General features: G+C 37.8%; 1 protein-coding gene across 1 annotated transcript in view; it reads left to right on the top strand.

Annotated features, from left to right (window-relative positions):
• The first annotated feature begins 24100 nt into the window (after positions 1 to 24100).
• The window catches only part of LOC110208093 (solute carrier family 15 member 2-like), a 96306-nt gene continuing 94458 nt past the window's right edge, over positions 24101 to 25948 (top strand). Inside the window, 1 exon segment of the mRNA XM_020985912.1 lies at positions 24101 to 24199. Within this exon segment, the coding sequence (XP_020841571.1) occupies positions 24170 to 24199 (30 nt within the window). The 5' untranslated portion in view covers positions 24101 to 24169.

Below are 25948 nucleotides of genomic sequence, written 5' to 3'. Positions count from 1 at the left end.
AAACCTAGCCTATCCAATCTCTTGGTCATAGCCACTGCTACCAACCTCACAAGCTTGTGTTTCAGAATCTGGGTGGTGGGGCCCCTGCATGGCTCCTTCACAGCAGTAATTCACTTTGATTCCCTAGCACTCCCCAAAGAGGCAGAAAACATTGATTCTGCGTGGCCACATGAAGGTATGGAAGTGTAATCGTGTGTTGGAGTGAATGATTCAGAAGACACAGAAATTAAAAATCAATTAGATGGGAAAGACTTTTATGTTTACAGGAGAGAGACTATGCTAGAAACTTAGCTGGAGTCAGTCTTCTCTCCCAGGGTTTTACACTGACTTCAGAACTAGCAGGACTACTATACCCCCAAATCAAAAAGGTTGAAGATGCTTAACCTGAAGTATATATTTGTATGAGAGAAGAGAAAAGCAGGAAGTGGGGAAAGGGAAGGTGGGAAACTAGAGTTAAGCTATTGTGAAATATTATAAGATAATATAAATGTCATATAATATAAATTATATTAGTCTTCACCAACACTGAGGGAGACATCTCTGCTTAAGGTGATGTTAACATCTTTATTCAAGGTGTTAATAAACCAGTGAGTCAGGATAAGGCTGTTAGGACAGAATCAGACAAACCCTTGAAAAAACTTCCCTAGTGCAGGAGTTCTTAACCTGGCATCCATGACTTTGTTATTTTGTATGTGTTTTTTTAATTAATCAATTAATTAATTAATTAATTTTTTGTTTTCACAATCACTTCCATAAGGTTTTGAGTTTTAAATTTTCTCCCCCTCCCTCATCTCCTCCCTCCCCAAGACAGCATGCAATCTGATAGAGGCAATCTGATATATATTCCTATTAAACATATTTTCACATTAATCATGTGGTGAGGAAGAATTATAACCAATAAGAGGAACCACAAGAAAGAAGAAATAGAACAAAACAAAACAGAAGAAAAAAAGAGCAAATAGTATGCTTCTATTTGCATCCAAACTATACTTCTTTCTCTGGATGTGGATAGCATTTTCCATCACGAGACTTTTGGAGTTGTCTTGGATCCTTGCATTGCTGAGAAGGGCTAAGACTATCAGCATTAGCCATCACACAATGTGGCTGTTACTGTGTACAATATTCTCCTGGTTCTGTTCACTTCTCTCGACATTAGTCCATACGAGTCTTTCCAGGTTTTTCTGAAGTCCGCTTGCTCATCATTTCTTATAGCACAATAGTATTCCATTACATTTATATACCACAACTTGTTCAGCCATTCCCCAATTGATGGGCATCCCCTTGATTTCCAATTCTTTGCCAGGTGGGTTTTTTTTTTTAATGTTTTGCTAACTGTATTTTTCCATAGATTTGATTTTCTTTATAATCCTATGTATTTTATATTATGACTTCAAAAGCATGCTTCTGAGAAAGTACAAATAGGCTTCAGACTGCCAGATGGGTTCATGATATCAAAAAGATCAAGAATTTCTGACTTTCTTTCTGTCTTTAGAGCACAGAGCAAGAGGGAATTGATAAATATAAGCAGGAGGTGTTTAGGCAACAAGGCCCAGGACTATGTAAAGGGATTGGGCCTTGCCCTAACCCCATCAAAGCCAAACTCCTCTCTGCTGTGCTTTCACTCCCAGGGGAAATATTTATTGATCCTATCACTCTAGGCAATCCAGGAATGAATCTCTAATCAGCACAAGTAGAGGTTCTCCACCCACAGCCCACAGATCAGACCTATATCATGATCCAGTGGGGAAAGAGGACCCCAGGCATTCCAGTGATTTGTACCTCACAGCTGCCATCCCATTGGCTGTTGAGGTTACCATGTCCTTCACTTACAACACAGGGAAATCAAAATGAGTTATAAAATTGTCTAAGGATGTAAGTGGGTAATTCTCAAAGGAAGAAACCTGAAGATCCAAGAGAGAAGGCTTAGATTGCAATTAGGTGTCCAACAATGTTACTCATAAAAACAAGAAGAAATAAATTTAACAAGTATATTACAAAAGAAAACGAAACAAACTATTCTTGTTGAAAAATAATTCTGTGGAATCTCTGGAAATCAAAGAACAATAGCAAGAAGCCCTAGAAACGTTTAAAAGAAAATTTGAAAGAATAAAATAGGATGGAATTAGGTTGGTCTCAAATTAGAAATAATAAAAGTAAACAACAAAGGAGACAACATGGAACCGATGATAGAATTTCTCCAGAGTAGTAGAGGGTTTGAAAAGAATAACAGATTTGGGGGCAGCTAGGTGGCACAGTGGATAGAGCACCGGCCCTGAAGTCAGAAGGACCTGAGTTCAAATCTGGCCTCAGACCAAACACTTGACACTTACTAGCTTTGTGACCCTGGGCAAGTCACTTAACCCCAACTGCCTAAAAAATAAAAAAAAAAAAGATAAAAATTTAAAAAAAGAAAAAAGAATAACAGATTTGGACTTCTAAAAATGAGGAGGTGGAAAATTTGGGTGAAGAGAAGCAAAAGACTATAATTTAGAATAAACTGATTCTATTTAAATCAAAGTGACTGACCTTGAAGACAGGATAAGATGTACATAGAGTTTTGGTTCTCCCAGAAGAACATGATAATTTTACAAATCAGAACATTATGCTGTATGAAAAAAATATATAAGATAATTACCTAGAACATCAGATTGCAAAGAAATAAGGAAAAAAACAAGCATTTACCCTAATGACAGGCCCTGGACACCCACCCCATTTGAACTTCCCCTGAACTTTCTCACAAGGCCTGGTCCCTGGGGTTTGTCTCTGATCTTCATTGTCTGTTACCTTGGACTCAGCCCAGCCCTTCATCTGTTAACCTCTGTACCACTCCAGGCTATTTATTATTCTTAATCCCATCTAGACACCTCTGTTACCTTCTGGTCACCCCAGCCTATTGGCCATTCCTAGATCCCATTCAAATTTTCCCAAAAATCTTTTTCCCCTATAAAAAAGATAAATCTCATTTACCAAATGTGCTGGTTCTTAAAAGTGCTGCCTGTGTCTATTGGTGAAACAATAAACCTTGTTTCTGACCAAAAGAAGGCCTGAGTTGAAATCTTTTAAGGCAGAACTCATGCCTTTTGCCCTAGAATTTTGGAGTTCCCAGCACCCCTAGACTGCAACAAGTGGTTCCCTGACCCGGAAACTGCCCAAGCTCAAGCCTTTCTCCAACTGCGACCATAAGGTATGTAAGCCTTCCTTCTCTATCCGTTTCTCGCTCTGCAGTTGGGGTCACTCTCTAAGCACCTAGGAAAGTTTGGAGATGCATTTTGGCCATGAAGCTCTTAGGTTCAAGTTCGGGTTCAGGTCAGACAGTAAGGAGGCTGTCTCACACCCAGCCTGACTCTCATAACTAGAGCACAACACTGCTGTATTTCAGACACTGTGCCAGGTGCTTTACAATTGTCTCCTTTTATCCTCAAAACAATCCTGGGATGTAGATGCTGCTTTTCCCATTTTACAGTCAAGAAGACTGAGAGAGACAGGGCTTAAGTGCAGGGTATTACAGCTAGTGGTTGAGACCAGATTGGAAGCCTGGTGCTCTTTCCACTGAGCCACCTTGTTGTTGAGTCTTTTTTTAAGTTGTGTCTGTCTGTGACCCCATTTGGGTTTTCTTTGCAAAGATACTGAAGTAGTTTGCCATTTCCTTCTCCGGCTCTTTTCACAAATGAGGAACTGAGGCCAACAGGGCTAAATGACTTATCCAGGGTCATAAAGCTAGTGTCTGAGGAATAACCTGCCCAGGGTCACACAGCTGGTAGGTGTCTGAGGCCAAATGTGAACTCAGGTCCTCCTGACTCCAGGGCCGGCACTCCATCTGCTGTTCCACCTAGCTATCCCAAAACATGAGACAAAACAAAAGGCTGTGATCATTGTTTAAGAATCAAAATTTTTAATTGTCTACACATGGCAGCTAAAAGCATGGAGATAGATTATCTTTCTGAATAAGTGAATTGTTCAGTTGTTTCAGTCATGCCTAATTCTCTGTGACCCCATTTGGTGTTTTCTTGGCAAAGTTACTAGAGCGGTTTGCCATTTTTTTTTCTCTGGCTCATTTTACAGATGAGGAACTGAGACAAACAAGGATAAGTAAGCTGTCCAGGGTCACACAGCTAGTAGGTGCCTGAGGCCAGTTTGAACTCACGAACGTGACTCTTTATTCCAAGCCCAATGCTCTTTCTACTGCACCACCTTGATGCCCTTGTTGCCTTCAAAGTATAATTTGATTCTGCAGATTGTTGCCAGAGAAAAAAGCCCATACGTGAAACCCCAAGTCTTTTCGAAGTTAAATTCCACAATTTCAACACTGGGCAACAAATTTTGTAAACAACTGGGAAAAAAGTTTTCAGTTATGAATAAACAGTAATTTGATTAACTCAGACTTACGCTGAAGTCACAAAGCTGAACCTAATCATCAATTATAAAAAATAGACCTTAAGCAAAGGCGGCACTTAAGATTTTCCTGCAAAACACAAAACACTAGAGGTGAGCAAAATATTCAATTTGCAAATAACCCAAACAAAAGAAACATAAAAGTATCTCTTTATTTATCTAGAAAAGACCAAGCAATGATTTCAATCTCTAACATGTATATTATAGGCTATTTTTAAAACAAAAGAATAAAAATCATCAATGGACAAACAGAATGGAAGTAGCTAATGATCTGAAGACATCAGAAGAGAAAGGAAGAGGAACTGAATTAATACTCTGGACTAAAGGCTAAGCTTCTTTAAAAATGCTTATCTATGATGGGAGGGGAGAAACATGGGAAATTGCTCAGGGAGAAGGAAGGCTGGAGGCAGGGGAGTTTAGCAGTCCTATCTAAGCGAGAGAGGAGCAGAAGAGAATAATTTCTTCAGTCTTTCAGCAAGAATAGGTGAGAGGGTAGGTGCTAGGGGAAAGAACAATAAAAGCACTGATAGGGAGGGACTAGGATGGAGATGTTAGAAGATGGGTTTTGCCCTTAAAGGGAAATAAAGGTTTCCAGTGGAAAATGTTCCTACAGAGTGGGGCTGTATTTGGTGAAAAAGAGGGCCCTTATAATAGGTTTATTTGGGGGGGGGGGCAAATAACAAGGGGTGTCCATCAGTTGGGGAATGGCTAAATTAATTATGGTATGTGAATGTAATGGAATATCATTCCACTAAAAAGAAGCAATGAGCAATATGATTTCAGAGAAACCTAGGAAGACTTGTATGAACTAATGTTGGCTGAGCTGAGTAAAACCAGAAGAAGACTATCCAGTGACTATAACATTGTAAAGAGAAACAACTTGGAAATGCCTAAGAACTTTGATCAATGTAATGACCAACCATGACTCCAGAAAAATGATAACGCTTGCTTCTCATCTCTCAACAGAGAGGTAATGTACCAGTAATGCAGCATAAGATATACATCTTCAGACAGAGCCAATAATATGTGTATTTATTTTGCTTGGAATGCTCATTTATTACTTGGGAGGACTTTTTTTTTTTTTACTGGAGGCAGAGGGGAATTAAGGGGATGGGAGGGCTAGTGAGAGTGACACAAAAGAAACAAAAGAAAAGAATGTCAACTAAATATTTTTTTTAATGAACCCAAGTTTCAGAGGCAAACACAAATAAGCAAGATACCTATGGAATTAACGTGTTGGATTCAGTATGTACTGAAAATTTTAATTATTATATATTATATTATTGTAATATAATACAATAAAATATAACATAATTATATTAAAAGATAAATTTAAAAATATTTTGTTTTCAATTCATAGGACAAAACAAACATTTCCATAATACAGTACAATAAAAAAGATGATTGCATATGAAGCTACAAATCTACCATGTACAATTTGCTGTTCCCTCCAAATATACCATAGTTACATGTAAATTTCTTTTTTCTTCCCTCTCCCTCCACCCCCCTGATGGTTACCTTTAGACACAAATAGGTGTGTGTGTGTGTGTGTATATATATATATATATATGCAAAATCATTCTAAACATACTTCTATTTACTGCTTCTTTCTCTGGATGCAGATAGTGTCTTTCTTCATATGTTCTTTATTTTTAATTTGTGTATAGTCAAAATTTAGAAAAACGTACGAGCTGTATGTAACCAAAGTTTCATATATAGCCCTCTCTTAGGAAGATCCTAGGGCAGTGTGTGTTAGTGTGTGGCACACTAACATCCCTAAGGATGTGTGTTGTCTAACAATTTATCAATGACTTGGATAAAGGCATAGATGGCAGGTTTACCAAATTTACACATAACATAAAGCTAACAGGGAGAAGGATAACAAACACACTGGATATGATAAAGTGAAATTGAATGTGGATAAATATTAAGTATTACCTTTGGATTAAAAAAATACATAGTTTCACAAGTATAGGATGAGGAGTCATGCTGTTTGTAAATACCGTGAGCGCCTGCGTCTGGGGCTGTGGTTTAATGCCGACTGAGTGAGAAGAGAGAAAGACACACGGGCCAGGTGGGAGAGAAGTAAAGAACAAGCTCTGTTTATTAAAATCTGAGGGTTAGGGTTTTTATATGTTTGACTCATGGGAATATCTCCCAAAGTAACAGTGAGTAAAGCAACAGTGTTTACATATCTTTAATAACAAGCAACACCAAGAATTTTTCTCATTCAAATACTGACCAAAGTAACAATAAGCACATTTCTCATTGCAACATTATGCCAGCCATTTCCTTATCTCATGGGAACGTTAACCAGGGAGTTATCCTGTCCGTTTTCTCACTTCCTTGCAATCTCCAGGGGCATCCTGTTCTCAAAAGACAGAACAGGAGGGTGGGGAGCCAACATTTCTGAATTATGCAGCCATCGGATATAGGACATGCTGTAGGTAAAACCTGGCTTGGCCTGAATCCTCTGACTCTTCAGAGCTAGCCCTCTACATGTAGAAAGTTCACTACTTCTAGTCACCTCATCATATCATCTTTCTGCCATGGCACTCCTGCCTTTTAAAGCCCTTCATGACCTGGTCCCTTCCTACCTTTCCAGTATTCTTTTACCTTACTCTGTGATTCAGTGACACAGGTCTTGCTGTTCTTTTCATAAGACACTTCATCTCCTGACTCTAGGAACTTTTTCTGGCTGTCCGCCATGCCTACAATTCCCCGCCTCTTCATTTCCATTTCCTGGATTCCTTCAGATCCCAGCTAAAATCCCACTTTCTACAAGAAGCTTTTTCCTGATCCTCCTTAATGCTAGTGCCTTCAGTTGTACCCCCCCCCTTAGGAAAGAGCCTAGAACATAGTAAGCACTAAATACATGCTTATTGACTTGACTCCTTCTGTGCACCCAACCAATGAGATCCATAGCTCATGTGGGGACATGCTGATGTGTAAGAGTTCACTATATCTAGCTAGTCAATCCCAGTCACTTCTCTATCCTCCTGCCATACCTTCTGTGCATTGGTTCCCCTAACTCCTCATACTTCCACTTCTTGCTCTAGGTACAGTAATAAAATCAATACTCCCATTACTACTCAAAATCATACATCTTTCCATTGCCTTGTGGCTCCACTCACTATCCCTGTGACTTCACTATTTCCTAGTCATAACTTTCCTATATATATTGTTTGAGGGAATGCAAGTTCCTTGAGAGCCAGATCAGTCTCTCTTTTGTATTTGTATTCCCCAATGCATGGGAATTTTTCCCCCTATGTATTTGCTCATCCATCAAGCATGGTTGCATGGTAGTTTGTCTGAAAGAGATCTGGATGTTTCACTGGACTACAAGTTCAACATAAGTCTTTAGTGTTATTTGGGAGTCATGTTGTGATCTTGGGCATCAAGAAAAGCATAGCTTCAAGGTGTAAGGTGGAGATAACCACCATACAATGCCCTGGTCATACTTCATCTGGAATATTGTATTCACTTCTCTGAGACCACTTAGGAAGGACATTGAAAAGCTACAGAGTATTCAGAAGATGGCAAGTTTGATGGTGAATCCATGTATTATGAGTTCCAGTTGAAGGAAGTGGGAATGTTCAGATCACAGAAGATAAAAGTTAGAGGGGACATGATAGCTGCCTTCGGGGATTTGAAGGGCTTTCATGTAGAAGAGATATGAGACTTGTTCTTTGGCCCCAGAGGACAGAACAGTGAATTGAAGTTACAAAGAGGTTTAATGTCAGGAAAACTTCCTGACAAATAGAACTATTCATAAGTGGAATGGACTTCCTCAAGTGTTAACTGTTCATTTTTTTCTCACAGTCTTTCAGTCCCCAAACAGTCTCTCTCTTTGCATATTATTTCAGATAAGATTTGCCCCCCCCCAGCCCCCAAATTCATGCTGTCTGATCTGAAAGACTGATCCTCCCTTTCTTGGCCAACCTTCTAACAAAAACCATCTATACCTGATGCCTCTACTTCCTCACCACTTACTTCTCAATCCTTTGCAATTTGGATTTTGAACTTATCACTCTGTTGAAATTGCTCTCTCCAAACTTACCGACAATCTTCCCTTGCTGGCACAAGTCATGACCCCCAGACACTACCCTAGCACTGCTCTCCTCAGGCCCCTTGGCCAGCTTGCCCCAAAAGCTTTGAAAGAGATTCACTGGTAGAAGATAGCGCTGTGCTGTGGAGGTTGGGCCTGGCTTCTCTTGGGGTCTCTGGTCATGTCTAAATCTAGAAAGAGAAAAAAGGAGGGTGAGCAATCAGAACCATGAGAAAGCAAGATCCCTCCATCTCTAGGTAGAACTTGGTTGTTTCAGACAGGTACATGTCTTCTTGTGGCTGTTCAGTCATTTTTCAGTCATGTCCAACTCTTTGTGACCCCATTTGGGGTTTTCTTGGCAAAGACACTAGAGAGTCTTGCCATTTCCTTCTCCAGCTTGTTTGACAGATGAGGAAACTGAGGCAAACTGGGTTAAGTGACTTGCTCAGGGTCACACAGCTAATAAAGTCTGAGGTCACATTTGAATTCGTCTTCTGACTTCAGGCCCAGTGTTCCACAAAGATCAGCTCCAAATCAACCAATCAATGAACAAAATTTTTAAAGTACCTACCATGTGCTGGGCATTATACTAAACACTAGGGATACAAAAAGAGATAAAAGACAGTTCTTTCCTTCAAGGAACTTACTATCTAATGGTAATATTTGTTGTTGGTGTTGGTCATTTCCATTACATCTCATTGTGACCTCATTTTTGGGTTTTTTTGGCAAAAATACTGGAGTGTTTGGAATTTCCTTCTCTATCTCATTCCACAGATGAGGAACTGAGGCAAATAGGGTTAAGTGATTTGTCCAGGGTTACACAGATAGTAAGTGTCTGAAGCTGAATTTGAATTCATGAAAGTGAGTCGTCCTGATTCCAAGGCCAGTGTTCTATCTATGCCACTTAGCTGCCCCATGGGGGAGAGAATGTGCAAACAAATATACATAAACAAGCTATAGACAGGATAAATAGAAAATAACATAGGGAAGGCACTAGAATTAAGAAGGATTGGGAAAGTCTCCCTGTACGAGATTAGATTTTAGTCGGACTTAAAAGAAGCCAGGGAGGTCAGAAGGCAAAGTTGAAGAGGGAGAGTATTGTAAGTATGGGAGATAGAGAAAATGCCTGGAGCCAAGGAATATAGTGACCAGTGTCACTGATTTAAAAAAATATATAGTGGGGTGTGATGTAAGAGAGATCTGGAAATGAAGAAGGGGGCTAAGTTATTAAAGGCTTTGAATGCCAAAATAGAGGGTTTTATAAGGTGATAGATAGCAGAGCTTATCGAATGGGGGGGTGAGGGGTGTGTGTGACATGGTTGGATCTGAGGTTTAGGAAAATAACTTTGGTGGTTGCTGGAGGATGGATTGGTATGGGGAGGGATTTAAGGCAAGTTGATAATGGAGATAATAGGATAAGTGTTCTAAATAAAAGGTCACATTATAAAGGGGGAAAGAATAAGCATTTATATACTCTGCCTACTATATGCCAGGCACTGAGCTAAGCACTTTATGATTATTTTATTTAATTCTCATCAATAGAAACCCTGGGAGGTAGATGCTGTTACTATTCCCATTTTGCAGTTGAGGCAGAAGTTGCAAGGCTGGTAAGTATCTGAGGGAGGATTTGAACTCAAGGTTTTTCTCACTAGAGGCCCACTGCTCTATCCACTTTGCCACCTACCAGCCTCCATAAAAAAATCAAAAACAAATTAGAAAAACATGAAAGAGATTACCTTTCAGATCTATAAATAGGGGAAGAATTCAGAACAAAACAAGGAATACAAAAAATCATAGAATATAAAATAAATAATTTTGATTACATAAAAGTAAAAGGTTTCAAACAAATCCAACATAGCTAAGGGTAGCATATATATATATATATTATATATATATATATATATATATATATATATATATATATAAAAATTATGTAGCTTTAGACATCTTGTAGATTTGGATAGGAGAGACAGACAGACAGATACATACAGAGAGAGAGAGAGAAGAGAGAGAGAGAGAGAATATGAGCAATTTTCAAAGGCTGAAAACCAAGTTTTCAACAAACATATGAAAATATGTTCCATATAACTAATAATTAGAGAAATTCACATTAAGACAACTCTGAACTTCTACCTCATACCCATTAGATTGGCAAAACTAACAAAAAAGAAAAATAATAAATGTTAGAGAGCTAAGTGTGTTTACTGGCTAACTATTAAGGATCAGCTGACCAGTTGGGGCTTGTGAAGTTCACAAGGTCATACCTGTCTCCAATAATCTCCCTAAAAGCTGGAAGAATAGACACAACAGAGACTGAAACAATAGCAGGGCCATGCCTTCACAGACAATATGGTAGAAGCCTCCATGGGGAGAAATAAAGGCCAAAGGCCTTTCTCTTCACTTGGAAGGTTATAGGATTTCCTGCCTCACCCTATCACAGCTAGGCAGGAATGAGCTAGACCAAGAGACTTACTTTGGCTGGGTAGTACTTTTTAAATGCACCCAAGTACTGGATTTATAGGCAGCACTGCTAACTAGATGGTTAGCAGACTAGAGCCAATTTCACTGCACGTGCTCCAAATAGAGGAGGAAGTTCCTTTTATTACATGGCATCATGCCTTTCTAGAAGTGGGTTCCCCATCCTCTTCCGTGTGATGATCACTTTGGCTGAGTGCATTGTACACACTCACCAGCCTCCCCCCCATTACGCTGACATTTATATAGTTCTTAAAATTTTGCAAAGCATTTTATATATATAGTGGGGAAGAGGTGGTTCTGCAACCCCAGAGAAGTTGCAGTAACTGCAGAAAGTGAGGTATAAATAATAAAGGTAAAAAGGTGTTCGTGTGTTAAATTAAGTACAAAAAATTTATCTATATCCTGTTGTTCCTTTATCAAGTATGAAGAGGTTCCACTTATGGAATTCTCAAGGCAACTGGTCATTGGCTGACCAAAGATTGCCCATGTTCCTGAAGGTTTTTAAAATTACACCTATGAAGGACATAAAAGGAAGACACTGTCTGCACCCAGAGAAAGAACTGATCAATAGAAGTATGTATAGAATGATTTTACATATATATACATTTTTGTGTCTAATGGTAGCCATCTCTAGGGCTGTGGAGAGAGGAGGGAAGGAAAAAAAAGAAAAAAAATTTACATGATAATTTTATTATATATTTAAAGGAATAGCAAGTTGTGCATAATAGAATTGCAGTTTCGTGTGTAATCATCTTTTTTTATGTTATGTTATGTTATGTTATGGAAATGCTTGTTTTATTCCACAAATTGAAAAAAAAAAAGCTAAGCTTGCCAATCCTGAGGCAGAGTTGAAGCATTGTACAGATAGGTAGCAGCTTTATGTAGTGTGTGCGCCTCTATTAGCAGATAGCAGGTAGTGAGGAGGGGATTTTTAGTGTCCTACGATAGAGTTACTTGTTCAGTAGGAGAAACCACATCCAGTAGGGATCAGCAGACTGACAGACAGACAGATAGACACAGAGCCAGGGGCAATCAAGTAATTTCAAAGAGTATGACCTCTGGAAACACAGAAGGGAACCAAATATGGATTTAAGAGAGAACTAGCCCTGGGAGCTTGTGACTTATAGTTTGGGGAATTTAGACCTATAGAGTAATGCTTGATCCTGGAAATATTTGCCCCTTAGGGACTCAATCTGCTAACTTGTAAGTGACAAGTTAAAAGAATTATATCCTATATATACATTGTTTCATTGGAGTGTCACAACATCCTTGTGAGTTAGGTATTATAGGTATCCTAATTCCCATTTTACTGATAAAGAAACTGAGACTCAGAGAGGTTAAGCTCTTGCTTACATGATGTACTGAGTCATTATCAAAGATAAAATTTAAATCCAGTTCTCCTGGCTCCAAGTTTAACATATGCGATTCATTAAATCATCTTGTCTCTCAATAATAATTCCCTGAATAAATGCATGAAGTATTTTTTTTTTAATTTTCCTTCTCATTAGAACACTGGGTTTAAGCGTTATCAGTAGTAGGAGGTACAACTACAAAGTAATTTGATGAGATTAAAAATACAACAACACCTTAAGGTGCATCCAAAAGACTGCTGTGCCTTTTGAAGCAGTTACTTTGGAAGGTTATACTCAAGTAGTATAGGGCGCTCTAGGAGAATTACTTGCTGTGATAGAAACTCAGATCTGAGCTCTTAAGAGATTTTTTTGGCAGAAGGGAACAAATGTTTGGCAAAAGAGCTCTGCAAGTAAATTTCTCACACAACAAGTAAGATAAGGGAATTGTCTTCAACATATGATTCGAAATTCCAGTGTAGATTTTTAGTTTCTACTCTAAATGTTAGAACATGGTTTCCATGACTATTGGTATAAATTATTTTCAGATAACAAGATTGATTGTGTTCAGAAAACTGAAAGACATTTGGTCATTGTGTCATAGGGAAATATGAAAATATTTCTAATAATTCACCCAAATAATAAGTAAACTCATAAATCTGAAATTTATTATATTAGAAATAACACACTCTCATTTTTAATTAAATTGTTATTATAATAATATCAATATCAATACAAACTTTCTTTGCATCTCTTTGTATTTAAGTAAATGAATTTTAACTCATAAAATGTCATAACTTTTCACTCTCATTAATTCTCCATCAGATTTCTAAATTTGTCTATCCTAATGGGAAACCATTAATATTTTTATACAGTGTGTCCCAAAAGTCTTCGTGTCCTTGTAAGCTATTAAAGTGATTAGAGCTTGAAACTGCAGGAAGACTTTTGGGACACCCTGTACAGCTGTAGTTAGGGTGCACTCTGTTCTTGGTGGTGGTGGGGGAACAGAATACACCCCTAGTGGAAGGATTAATTGAAGGGACTAAGGGAGTTTAGCCTGAAGACAAGAAATCTGGGGGTGGGATAGTGGTAGTGAAAAAGGATTTAGCTTTGACCTGCTGAACCCTGTAGGGTGAATAACTAGGACCAAGGAGAGGATACCTATAAGCAGGCAGACTTCACAGCTCAATATAAGGAAAAATTCCCCAGCAATGAAAATTGTTCAAAAGTGGAATAGGCTATTGGTTTCAATCAACAAGTATTTGTTGTCTTTACTTAAAGTGAACTAAGTATTTACTGAGGGCAGTTAGGTGGCACAGTAGATAAAGTGCTGGACCTGGAGTCAGGAAGGCTGATCTTCTTGAGTTCAAATCCAGCTTCAGACACTTACTAACTGTGTGACCCTGGGCAAGTCACCTAATCCTGTTTTCCTCAGTTCCTTATCTGTAAAATGAGCTGGAGAAGAAAATGGCAAACCACTCTAGTATCTCTACCAAGAAAACCCCAAATGGGGGTCACAAAGAGCTGGATACATCTGAAAAACTACTCAACAACAAACTATTTGCCGTGTGCTATCTCACAATACTGAATTCCTTGTCATTAGAGACTTTTCAGAGGTGCTAGGTGACCACTTTTGGGAGATTAATGATTTGAAAATTGTCTGTATTGGATAACCTCTAAGTTCCCTTCCGACCTTGTCTGTGACTCTTTCACCAATGTGACTATTGCCATAGCATTGTTAGGATAATAACTAAACCTGCTGGGTTGCTAAGTGGAATAGTGGATAAAAGACTGTGCCTAGAGTTAGGAAGACCTGGGTTCAAATGCAGCTTCAGACACACACGTGTAGTTGCGTATCCTTGAAGAAATCACAACCTTTGTCTACCTTGGTTTCTTTATTTGTAAAATCAAGATAATAACCTACTTCCTAGGGTTATTGTAAGGAAAAAATGAGATATTTAATATTTAAGCCTCAGAGAGGTTTAAATATGAACTATTGTTGTTATTATTATCATAAAACTGGAATTGGCTATTTGGGTAGTGCATCCCATGTCACTGAAGTGTTCAAGTAGTGACTGAATTACAACTTACTTGTTGGGGACGATGTCAATGGGAATCATGTTTTGATGAAGCAGTGAACTAGATGACCTCTAAGTTCTTTCTAACTCAGATTCTATTAAATTCTTTGGATTATTCTCAATGGTAGGAAATATTGTTCCTTTAAGGAAAGATTTTATTTTTTAAACAGCCAAAAGTTATTTAGACCCAAGTCTGGTGACTAAGCTGGATGATCAAGTTGAATAAGGACATTTCTGTGTTTTTTTTAAATTATGACTATAAAGTAATAGGACTTATTTTGTTCTATAACTAGTAAATTGTCTGAGAAAGCAATACTAAAAGACAGCCCCAGGAATATTTTGAGAGTATTAAAAATGTGGAATATCCCAAGATAACTACTTAGAAGGACAGCCTTCCTTTGAATGCATAGATTCTGCCATATTTATTAAAAGATAAATTCCACTTTTTAATACAACTAGTACAGAGGGGGTCATCCATAAATACTTTCCATTTTTCTGCATGCTTTTATGAATGTCTGTCTCATAAAACAAGTTTACATACATGCTAATTACAAAAAGTAATCAGAAGCTCTGACCAAGGGTACATTTGGATAAGTGCACGATTTACCAAAAACTATGGAAGTGAAGCAATGTAATACAAGTGTTCTTTGGAAAAATTTGAAGATAAAAGGAAAGAGAGAGATATTACAGGGAGGTTGTTTTGTTTTGTTTTGTTTTTAGATAAGAGAGATTTGAAAATGTTGGATAAGGAGAGGAAAGGGCCAATAAAGAAGAAAGATTGAAGATACAAGAAAAGGATGGTATAACAAATGGTCAACAGATTTGAAACCTCAATTTCCAAAAGGAAATACAGTTAATTATCTCTCTCTCTCTCTCTCTCTCTCTCCCTCTCTCTCTCTCTCTCTCTCTCTCTCTCTCTATATATATATATATATATATATATATATATATATATATATATATCTGTATATATATACATATATACATATATATATTTTTTTAAATGCTTAACCTCATTATTCATCAAAGGGATTCAAATGAAAGAATCTTGTAGTATTATATTAGATCTAAAGTTGGCAAGGCAATTAAAAGTTCAATGCTAGGCTGGAAGGACTAAGAAAAAACAGCCATACTAAGTCATCACTGGAGGAGCTGCATAGTATTAGAAACTTTTTGAAAAGCATTCTGGCAAAGCTTGTAGAAAAAGTTATAAAAATAATCATATACTTTGTCCTAGTAGGTTCAACCCAATAATTCCATTGTTCAAAATATAACCCAAAATTACAGAAAAAGAAGTATCTTTTCAAATATTTATAGTAATATCATTTGTAATTGTAAAAAACTGGAAGCAAAAGTCCCTATGTACACCAAAATGTTTATAGCAGGATTGTTGTGTGGATAAAATGAGATAATATATGTAAAGGGCTTTGCAAACCATAAAATTATATGTCAATGTTAGTTATTATTATTATTATTATAGCAGTACTTGTGTAGTAGCAAAGAACTAGAAATAAAGTAGATGTCTACTGATGGAATGGCTAAACAAGTTATGGTACTTGAAAGTAATGGAATATTACTGTGGTATAAGAAAATGAATATGGTGACTACAGAGAAGCATGGAAAGATTTACATGAACTAATAGAAAGAGAAGCTTGCAGGACTAGGAGAGCAATATATTCAACAATGTGAATGAAAAGATCAGCAGCAAAGTAATCAAAGCTGAATGTGGTTAATTACAACATGAACTTACAATGACCAAACCTGGCCCCAAAGAAGAGATATAAGAAGGTACTTACCTCCATCTTGGCAGAAGTGAGAGTTTATGGATATGTAATGCGATATAAAATGTTGCATTTGGTTGATGGGTTTGTTTTTTTTCTTTCAGAAATCTTGTTATAAGGGATATCTACCTTAGAGAAACTTACGGAGAAATGTAGATGATGTAAAAACCAAAAAGATATCAATAAAAATTCAAACTAAGTAAATCTGGAGGCAATCTTAATGTCCAACAGTAGGAGCATGGTTAAATAAATTGTGTAGCATTAATGTAATGGAATAATATAATGAAATTAAGATTGACAACCGTAAGAAATATAAGGAAATATGGAAGGACCTTTACAAAATAATGCAACGTTAAAAAAAATAAAGCAAAGGGGCAGCTAGGTGGTGCAGTGGATAGAGCATTGGCCCTGGCATCAGGAGGACCTGAGTTCAAATCCGGCCTTAGACATATAACACTTACTAGCTGTGTGACTCTGGACAAGTCATTTAACCCCAATTGCCTTGCCAAAACAAAACAAAACAAAAAACAAAAACAAAAAACCAACAGAAGTTTACACTAATTATAGTCATTTTTTGGTGTATTTCTTTGGTGAATTTCTGTGATTTCTTTGGTAAAGGGACCTCTTGACCTAGAAACTCCCTCCACCAATACAGATTTTCAGTTTTCTATAATTTATAGTTTTAGAGATTTGCCTCAGGGCATTGAAAGATTAAATAACTTGTCTGGGTTCAAGCAACCAATATGTGTCAGTGTTATAGGCCCTGATGCCAAGCTGCATCAGTTAAGAAAGTTCCTTATGCTGATGAAATCAGAAGGCCAGACAAAATTAATATGTTTTTTTAAAGAATAGGAGGAATAGCATAATTGACAGAGGAAGGTCCTGGAGGAAACAGGAGGGGATAAGATCAAGAAGATCTGAAAGGCTTGGGATTGGAAAGGAGGAAGGTCATTTCTTCCACTGAATCAAGATGGAAGATGTGTAAATGCTAAGTCTTTGAGATGAAAAGGCAGGAAAATTATTCCATTCCTTCAATAGATTATACTGTCTCCAAGAGAGATTGTTAACTTGAGGAATTTGGTACAATTGCTATTAACAAGGAATGAATAAAAGGATTACTAAGCACAGAGAAGACCTATTGGAAATGTGTATAAATTTGCAATGGGTCATGTCTATGAGCATTTTTTGTGTTTTGTCTCTAACAGAATAGGACCAGTAGCGGAAAAAGTAGAGGTTGGTAACCCAGGGCAGGGGGTTGACATAAAGGGCACAGCTGAAGGTCATCAGGATGGTAGAAGAAGGAGCAAATTAAATAGCCCGTTATGAGGTCTAGGCTAAATAGGAAGACAAGTAAAGCCAGATTAGAAAAATATTCTCACACCATTAATGTGAATGTATGTGAAGACTGTGTTCAGAGCATATTGTTATCAGCGACTTGTTGCAATATTTAATGGAAAGTATCATCTAGAAAAAATGTAATCAGAAAATGGGATATATTGCATGACAAGAAAAATGCTGAATTTGAAGTCAAGACCTGGGTTTGAATTCTTTCTCTGATACTGCCTGTATGACCTTGGATAATCATTTGACATCTCCTGGCCTCAGTTTCCTCATCTGTTTTTTTTTCATTTGTTTTTGTTTTTTTGGTGAGGTAATCAGGATTAAGTGACTTGCCCAGGGTCACACATCTACTAAGTGTCAAGTGTCTGAGGCTGAATTTGAACTTAGGTCCTCCTGACTCCAAGGCCAGAGCTTTATCCACTGTATCACCTAGCCGTTCCCTTTTCCTCATCTGTTAAACGTTGAACTAGACGACCTCTAAGATCCTTTTGAGCTCTAAATCTATCAGTAGCCAATGATAAAGAGAGGGATAATAGATATGTAGCCCAAGTACTACACTGGTAACTATGAAATATAAATAGGACCAAGAAGAAGGCTTTTGCATGTTAGGTAGAGCCTTTGTGAAAGATCCACTTGAGCACACTACTACTCCTTCTCAGTCCCCTTTTGCTGGATCTTCATCCAAGCTATGCTTGCTAACCATGGGGGATCTTCCTCTTCTCTTCTCTCCCTGTACTTCTTCACTTGGTAATCCCATCAGCTTCATGGATTCAATTATCATCTTCATGCAGATGGTTGTCAAATCTATCTATCTAGCCCTAGCCTCCAGTCTCCCAGTTCCAACTTCCTATTGGAACTGCATGAACTGAACTGAACTGCATGTCTCATAGACACCTTAAACTCAATGTGTCCAAAAGTGAACTCATAATACTTCTCCCTAAACCTATTCCTTTTTAACTTCCCTTTTAGGATCAAGGACATCACCAGCTCCTGGTCACTCTGGCTCCCAAACTAGTTATCATTCTCAACTCCTCAATCTCTTTCATCCACATAGCCAATCTGTTGACAATGTCTATCAATTTTACCTTTGTAACATCTCTCATACACGTTCCTTTCTTTCCTCTGGTACTACCATTACCCTGATATAGGCCCTCCTGGATTACTGAAGATAATTGAAAATACCATATTCTCAAGGCTATAGCCACAAGAAGAAGCCCGAAGCCCTAAGCCCTCAGGTGATGACAGCACAGGAAAGAAACCTGCTTTGCCATCAATAAATGCAATCAGTGAAATATATAACCAATGTAAGTGCAAAGTTCCAAGATTTTGCTAGCTAGTTGCTAACTATGCCCTAGCTTCTAGAAAGGGAGAGAGACTCCTCCATCTAACGTTCCAGTGTCTCTGTCCTCATTGTGTCAGCTCTTATCACCTTTTCCAGATGGTTTTTTCTCCAGGGGAAAAGAGACATTCCACAGCTATGTATAGCTTAACTGCTAAGTAATTATTTGGGAGGTTAAAGATCAGACATAGGGGCTTGAAACACATGTTTTGATAAATATCTTTATAAGAACAGATCCCACTTTTTTTTTTGTTTAAGAAACCCTGTAACAATGTATTTGCCTGCTAAGTGTGTGGAGGTAGATAATATGTCTATATGGTCTTCCCATTATGGATAGATGAAGACATTGTTCCAGCATAGTCCTAGCACACATACACAGGCACTTGAGTAATCAACTAATTGTGAAAGTGTTTATAGGAAGGTACCCTCACATCACCTCCAGATTTCCCAGTTCCAGAAAACTAGGGACTGAGAATAGCCCAAAGCAAAGCCAGGTTACCACTATAACAGCATCTTGTTCAAATACTAAATAACTAATTGGTGAAGGTGACATGATTAAAATGTTTTTGTGTCTTATGTCTTCTTATCCTTTTTTGTACCACTTTATAGTTAATCAGAAGGCAGTTTTACATATGTGAGCTCATCTCCTCCCAACTGCCCTAGGAAAATAGGGACAGTGGTGGAAAAAATGAGTGTTGGAGAAACAGAGTTGGAGACTAACATAACATATGGAAGGATCTAATGTAAAGAGAAGGGAATCTAGAATGCTAGGGAAATGGTGGGTCATGAAGCCCAGGCCAGGTAGGGGGAAGTGAAGTCATTGAGATAATTCAATACAATTTAACTGAACAAGTATTTATTTAGTGCTACTAAGTGCCCAGGGTCAGGCTCTGTGCTAGATGCTAGGGATACAAAGACAAAAATAAAAGTCCCTACCCTTAGGTCAAGAATCATTTATCAAGGACCTACTATGCTCCAGGCTCTGTGCTTAAGCATTAAGCCCTGAAGGAACTCATACTATACCAGAAGGGAAACAACATGATAAGTGAATACAAAATATATGCTTTGTGAATCCAAATCCAAAATAATTTTGTGGATAGAAAGGAAGCAGGGCAAGGAGGGGAAAGATAAAGTACATATTATAAAACAGATCATTATTACCCCGCTTTAATTTATGGGAAAACCAAAGATCTGCTGAGAAAAGATTCACTTCCTTTGGAATATCAGAAATCCTACCAAAGTACAGGAAGGTCCTGAAATTCGTTTAAGTGTATTTCCAATCAATCAATCAATAAACATTTATTAAGTGCCAACTATGTTCCAGGCATTGTGATGGGGATACAAAAAGTGGCAAAAGATAATACCTGCCCTAAAGGAGCTTACAAGCTAATGGGGGATTTTTTTTCCAAGTGAGCAATATACAGGATAAATAGGAAGTAATTAACAGAGGGAAGGCACTAGAATTCAGAGGAGTTAAGGAAAGCTTTCTGTAGAAAGTAGGACAACATTCCAATATGGGGGACAGCCAGAGACAATTTATAATAAAATAATCTCAAGCCAATCTTCTTAATGCTGTTAATGGTCTAAGGATATTTCCCCAACCCAACAGTCTCCTTCTGAAGTCTGGCTTCACTTGACTCTCTATTTAGTCTGACCCCATGATCTTCCTTTTCAAGGAAATTTATCTCAACATTTTCATTGATTTAAGAAACATATTCATTATTGACAAAACAACATTATTGACAAAGTAACATTATTAACAAAACAAAACAATGAGGGCTTTGGTATTTTTGGTCCTTATCTGCTATTTTATCTGCGTAGGGAACTTCCCAGTGAGGAATTCCCTCAACAAATGCAATTTGTCTGAGACATCCTCTTAGAGAAGGAGAAGATGGGGTAGGGAGTGGTACATAAGAGGCTATGTAACTTTTCAAGGTTCACACTATCAATTTATGGCAGGGGTGAGATTTGAATCTAGGTGTTCTTCATTTTCTGAGGCAAGTTGGTGGCTCAGTGGATACAGCCATGGGCCTAGAGTCAGGGAGAGTTCAAATCCACTCTCACACACTTACTAGCTGTGTGACCCTGGGCAAGTCACTTAACCTCTGTTTGCCTTAATCCACTGGAGAAGGAAATGGCAAACCACTCCACTATCTTTGCCAAGAAAACCCCACGGACAGTGTGGTCCACAGGATCATGAAGAGTCAGACATAACCGAACAAGTGAACAACAGTTCTTCATTTTTGGGCCAGGCCAATTGTCCTCATTTCCATAGCACCTCAGAGTAGGAAAGGTAAGTGTACCTTCATTATAGTCAAGAGGGAATCAACCCTGTAGAGATGGCCTACAACCTTTCTACAATCTTCAAAATATTCCTGAGAATGAAGTCTGTTAAGGCAAAGAGCTTGCCAGTGTGAACCAGGCAACATATTGCTCCAACCTCTCAAGTTGTGATTATAGCTGTATAAGGCTTTCTGATTTTTTGCCTTTGTTTATTTCTGATGTGGAAGATCTTTCAGAGAAGGCACTGGGTCTTTTTTTTTCTTCTTTCCTTTGAATTCCTCATGCCATGCCAGAAAAAACACAGACCAATAGGTTTGTCCAACAAGTGAATGGAGGAACTGCACTGTTCTCTGCAGAGGTGTTTCTATAACATATGGAATACTGAAGAAGTTCCCCACAATCCCAGATTCTGTTTTCATTATCCTCTTCAATGACAAAACAATACTAATTATTTAAGAACTTGTTATATGCAAAGGCACTGTACTAGTCAGGGGAGATGAAAAGATAAAAAACAGTATGAGATTTTAGATCCACTGACCTATTGAAGAATAAGTCCTGCCCTCTAGGAGCTTACAGATAAATAACAAAGGGAAGAAGGGAACTTACATTTATTAAGTGCTTACTATGTACCAGGCACTGTGCTAAGCACTTTACAGATGTTATCTCTTTTAATCCTTACGACAACCCCTCGAGGTAGATGCTGTTATGACCCTCATTTGACAATTGAGGAGCCTAAGGAAGATAGACGTCACACACAGCTAGTGTGTGAAGCTGGATTTGAACTCAGGTCTTCCTGATTCCACGCCTATCACTGTATTCACTATGCCACCTAACTGCCTACCAAATATTCAAATAAATGTACCACAGGATTGGATATGATCAAGGGAAAAGAGAGATGCAGACAAAGCACTCTAAAAAAATATGAGAAAAGAGTGATGCGTGATCATATCTTCAAGGAAAAAAAAACTATCAAAACCCACCAAACCAACCAGTAATTGTCATAGTCCCTAGAGACTATCTCTGGAAAGACCTGGACCAGCCCACCAAGATTAACTACAGAGCAATTTTATCATCTACAATCCCTGAATTTTAACAATTCAATTCATTTCAACATAAATGCATTAAACAACTATGTAAATAGGTACCTGGGGTTACCAAAATGAAACAGTACCTTGTCCTTGAGGAACTTAATCACAACACCCTATAGCCAATCAGTGTTGTTATTGTCATTGTCTTTTTATAAGAAAATTAAGGAAGAATTCTAATATTGCTTTGACAGATCGTATAAAGTGTTTCCTCCAGGAGCAGGTCTGGCCTCTTAGGGCTTCATGCAGCATGTTTGAATAACTTTTTTTTTTCCATTCTCATCAATAAACCTATCGCTGACTGGATCAGAGTAGATGATGTCCTTATGCCTCCATTCTGTTACCAGTGAAGTAAAGAGGAGTATGTATTAATTTATTACTTGAAACCATGCTTGAGAATATAGACTACAAACTGCTATCATTCACTTGTTTATTCTTTCTATTTTTAAATTTATTTTTAAAATAAATTTTACTTTTTAATTCTTAATTTAACAAATACTAAAAGAGGAAAAAATTTCTGGGTAGAAATTTTATATTTACATATGTGGTTTTCTCAATCCACAGGGATCCATATGTACAGTTTTAGCGGCTGTTGTTTCTATTTGATTTTAATACCACTGATGTGCAATGTTTTCTAAAAAGTATGTAATGATGTGATGGAATACTACTGTGTATCAGAAATGATGAGCAGGTTGACTATAGAAAAACATGGAAAGATTAGCCTGACATAACTCAGAGTGAAAAGAGTAGAACCAAGGGAACGTTGTATATTGTAACAGTAATATTGTTCAACTGTGAATGACTAAGCTACTCTGAATAATGTGATCATTCAAATCAGTTACTAAAGACTTATGAAGGAAAATGCTATACACCTCCAGAGAAAGAACTAATATATGGAATATATATGGAACATGGATACATTGTGTAGTTCCACATATATATGTATATCAAATGTTGGCCTTCTCTAATGTTGGGTTGGGAGGGAGGGAGGAAGACAACTTGGAACTCAAAATGTAACCAAAAAAAATGTTTTTTGAAGTATGTAATGAATTTAACATGTTACTTCCATAGCTGTCCTGCTTGTACTGCTTGTCTGAATGTCTATTCTCTTTTGTACATTTTTAAAAAATGTCTCCAGGTCTCTCATGACTTTCTTTATTCTTTCTTTTCTTTTCTTTTTTTTAGCTATATTATCACTAGTTTCTCTCTCCTTTTCCTTTTTCAAATCCCTCCTCTTCAAGTGAAAATATTGTAACAAGTATAGTAAAGTAAAATGAATCCACAATTTGCCAGATCTAAAAAGGTATGGTTCATTCTGTATGTTGGGCTTATCATTACTCTGGCAGGAGGTGGGTACAATGTTTTATCATCAGTCCTTAGGAATTGTGGTTGGTTATTACTTTAGTGAGAGTTCTTAAGTCCTTCAAAGTTGTCTTTATTTATGTCAAAAAGCATTTATCAAGTGTTTTCTATGTCCCAAGCACTATGTTAAGGGTTGGCAATATAAAAATAAAAAGAGAACAGCTCCTGACTTTAAATAACTTAGAATTTCTTGGGTAGAAATGACATGCACACATGTGACTAAATATATAACATATGGAACATAAATACAAAGGAATCTTGGGGTGACACACTTGGATATTTGCATCCCAGGAGAAATTCTTCCCATTCCCTGGCAATCCATGCAATCCCTTAAGGATTCATCTTTCTCTGACTTACATTTGGACAGCAAATGTCCCGCACTAGTGGGTATTGAGTAAATGTTCTTTGATGTTGTTGATGGGATTGTGTAATGGGACAGAGGCCTGTCTCTTTGGGCTCAGTTTGGAGTCTGGGGGCTGGATAAGATGAGCAACAGAGGACCCTTCCAGCTCTAGAATCCAGTGACTTCACAATGTGGGTCTCTGGCAGTTAGAAGTTGTTAGGAACAGTCTCCCTAAGGGAAAGTCACAACAAAGCCACTGCTGGTGCCTCCAGTCCTAAAGGTCAATAAGAATGGAGACTGTCCAGGAGTCAGTTCCTAAGGTATTTCCAAACTGCTCTTTCATGAGAAATTAAGCTGGTAGAGTCAAGGTGGGGGTGCAGGGGCAGAAAGGCTAATGACCGAGTGATGACAGCTTTTTGGTAGTGGTGAGGCTGTTAGGGAGGTAAGGAGGGTGATGGATCTCTGACATTTAAAGTTTTTCCCATTAGCAGTAAGTGTGGCTCTCTCTCAATATTTGATGTTGGGGGGTAGCAGAGGAGAGAACTTCAGTCCTACCACCTCTTTTCCTGATCTTTCATGCGCTTATTCAAAGAAGATGGAATCCTCAAGCAATCTGGCTCCTTGGCACACCAACTTTTGATACAAAAAGAAATGTGTTAACATTAAGTCTGAGAGATGCGTTTTCCAGGAACAAAAGTTGTAAAAGCCCCTACAGAAGGCTTGAGACAGGGTGAGGTGATCATGGTATCTCTATTGTCTTTCTGTAGATGCTCATACAGCCTCTTCTAGAAACTGAGAGTCTCCCCAAATGAAAAGTATTCCTGATGAAAAAGTTTGGGACTGTCCAATCCAACCCAATCCAATCCAACAAGCATTTATTAAGTGTCCACCATGTGCAAGGTCAAAGAAGAGTCCCTGCCATCAAAGAAATTACATTTTGTTGGAGGAGCGTGACTGGATGGAGAGGGGAGATAGTTCAAATAGCAAATGGATATGGGTGTCTTAGGATCCCAGGAGTGAAGAAAGGTCCTAGTTTAATTTCAACTGCATATGCACTAAGGAAATAAAGTCAACCTTCATTTTTAAAAGTTCCTTGCTTAATTCTGGATTCAGACCTATAGCAGGTCATATCAAGACTTCTGAGCACATAGTGTTTTTAAGTCAAAGCTGGTCTTAAGGGTTGTCTTAAGTCACTGACGTGCTTTGTGGGGTAGCAGGAAGACAGCTACCAAATAACAATCTCTGCTCCCCATTTGTCTATCATTAATCCCTGAAACTACACCATTAGGAATTTATGTGAGGAGCAACACATTCAGGATAGAGTTTTTAATGAGTTGATCATATAGAACACTCTGATATTATAATATCATAGAACACAGTTATAACATTATAGAATAAAACCCAAATATATTTAAATAGATGTAGGTAGGCATGGGGATTATATTTGTCTCTTAAAAGTGTTTTACTGTAATTCTTGTTGTTGAGTATCTTTGAAATGAATTAGTCCATAGCATTGTGAAAAAACATTCCCATATGATACTAAATTTAGGTTTTAGTATTTAGCCTTCTAGGGACTATTTATTTCTGTCTAGTGCTTTGCCTGTAATTAGGGTAAGCTGAAGGTTCCTCTATGAACACGTGGATTGTTAGCATTCCCTTCCATTTCCCCAGACTTAAAGCCAGCAGTCTATTCAGATATCAGAGGTATTCAATAGGATCTGAGCTCCCCTTAGTTTTTGCATAGAAAAGAGAACACCCAAGGGATGGGCTACAAACATTTGAGCGTGAGTATGAGAGAGTCCAGGTCAGGATTACATTTCCACAGTGGAGACAGTTCCTTCTTCCTTTTGGCAGGATTGGTGTGGGTGATAGAGAATCTAGAGATTGAGTGTGTCAACTCCAGTCTGTAATTGAATGTTTTGAGAACTCATAAAGAGGCAGAATCACTTGGGGACAGAGCTTTTGTAGTCCTTTTGAAATAATTTTTATATATGAATCATATTCATCAAAGGTCTTAAATAACCATCCTACTTGGAATTTTTCACTATCTCACAATGAGTCTCCAGATC

This window comes from Phascolarctos cinereus, unplaced genomic scaffold, assembly GCF_003287225.1.
Source record: "Phascolarctos cinereus isolate Bilbo 61053 unplaced genomic scaffold, phaCin_HiC Scaffold_726;HRSCAF=1367, whole genome shotgun sequence".
NCBI classification, from domain to species: domain Eukaryota; kingdom Metazoa; phylum Chordata; class Mammalia; order Diprotodontia; family Phascolarctidae; genus Phascolarctos; species Phascolarctos cinereus.
This window is presented reverse-complemented; position numbering and strand designations above follow the sequence as displayed.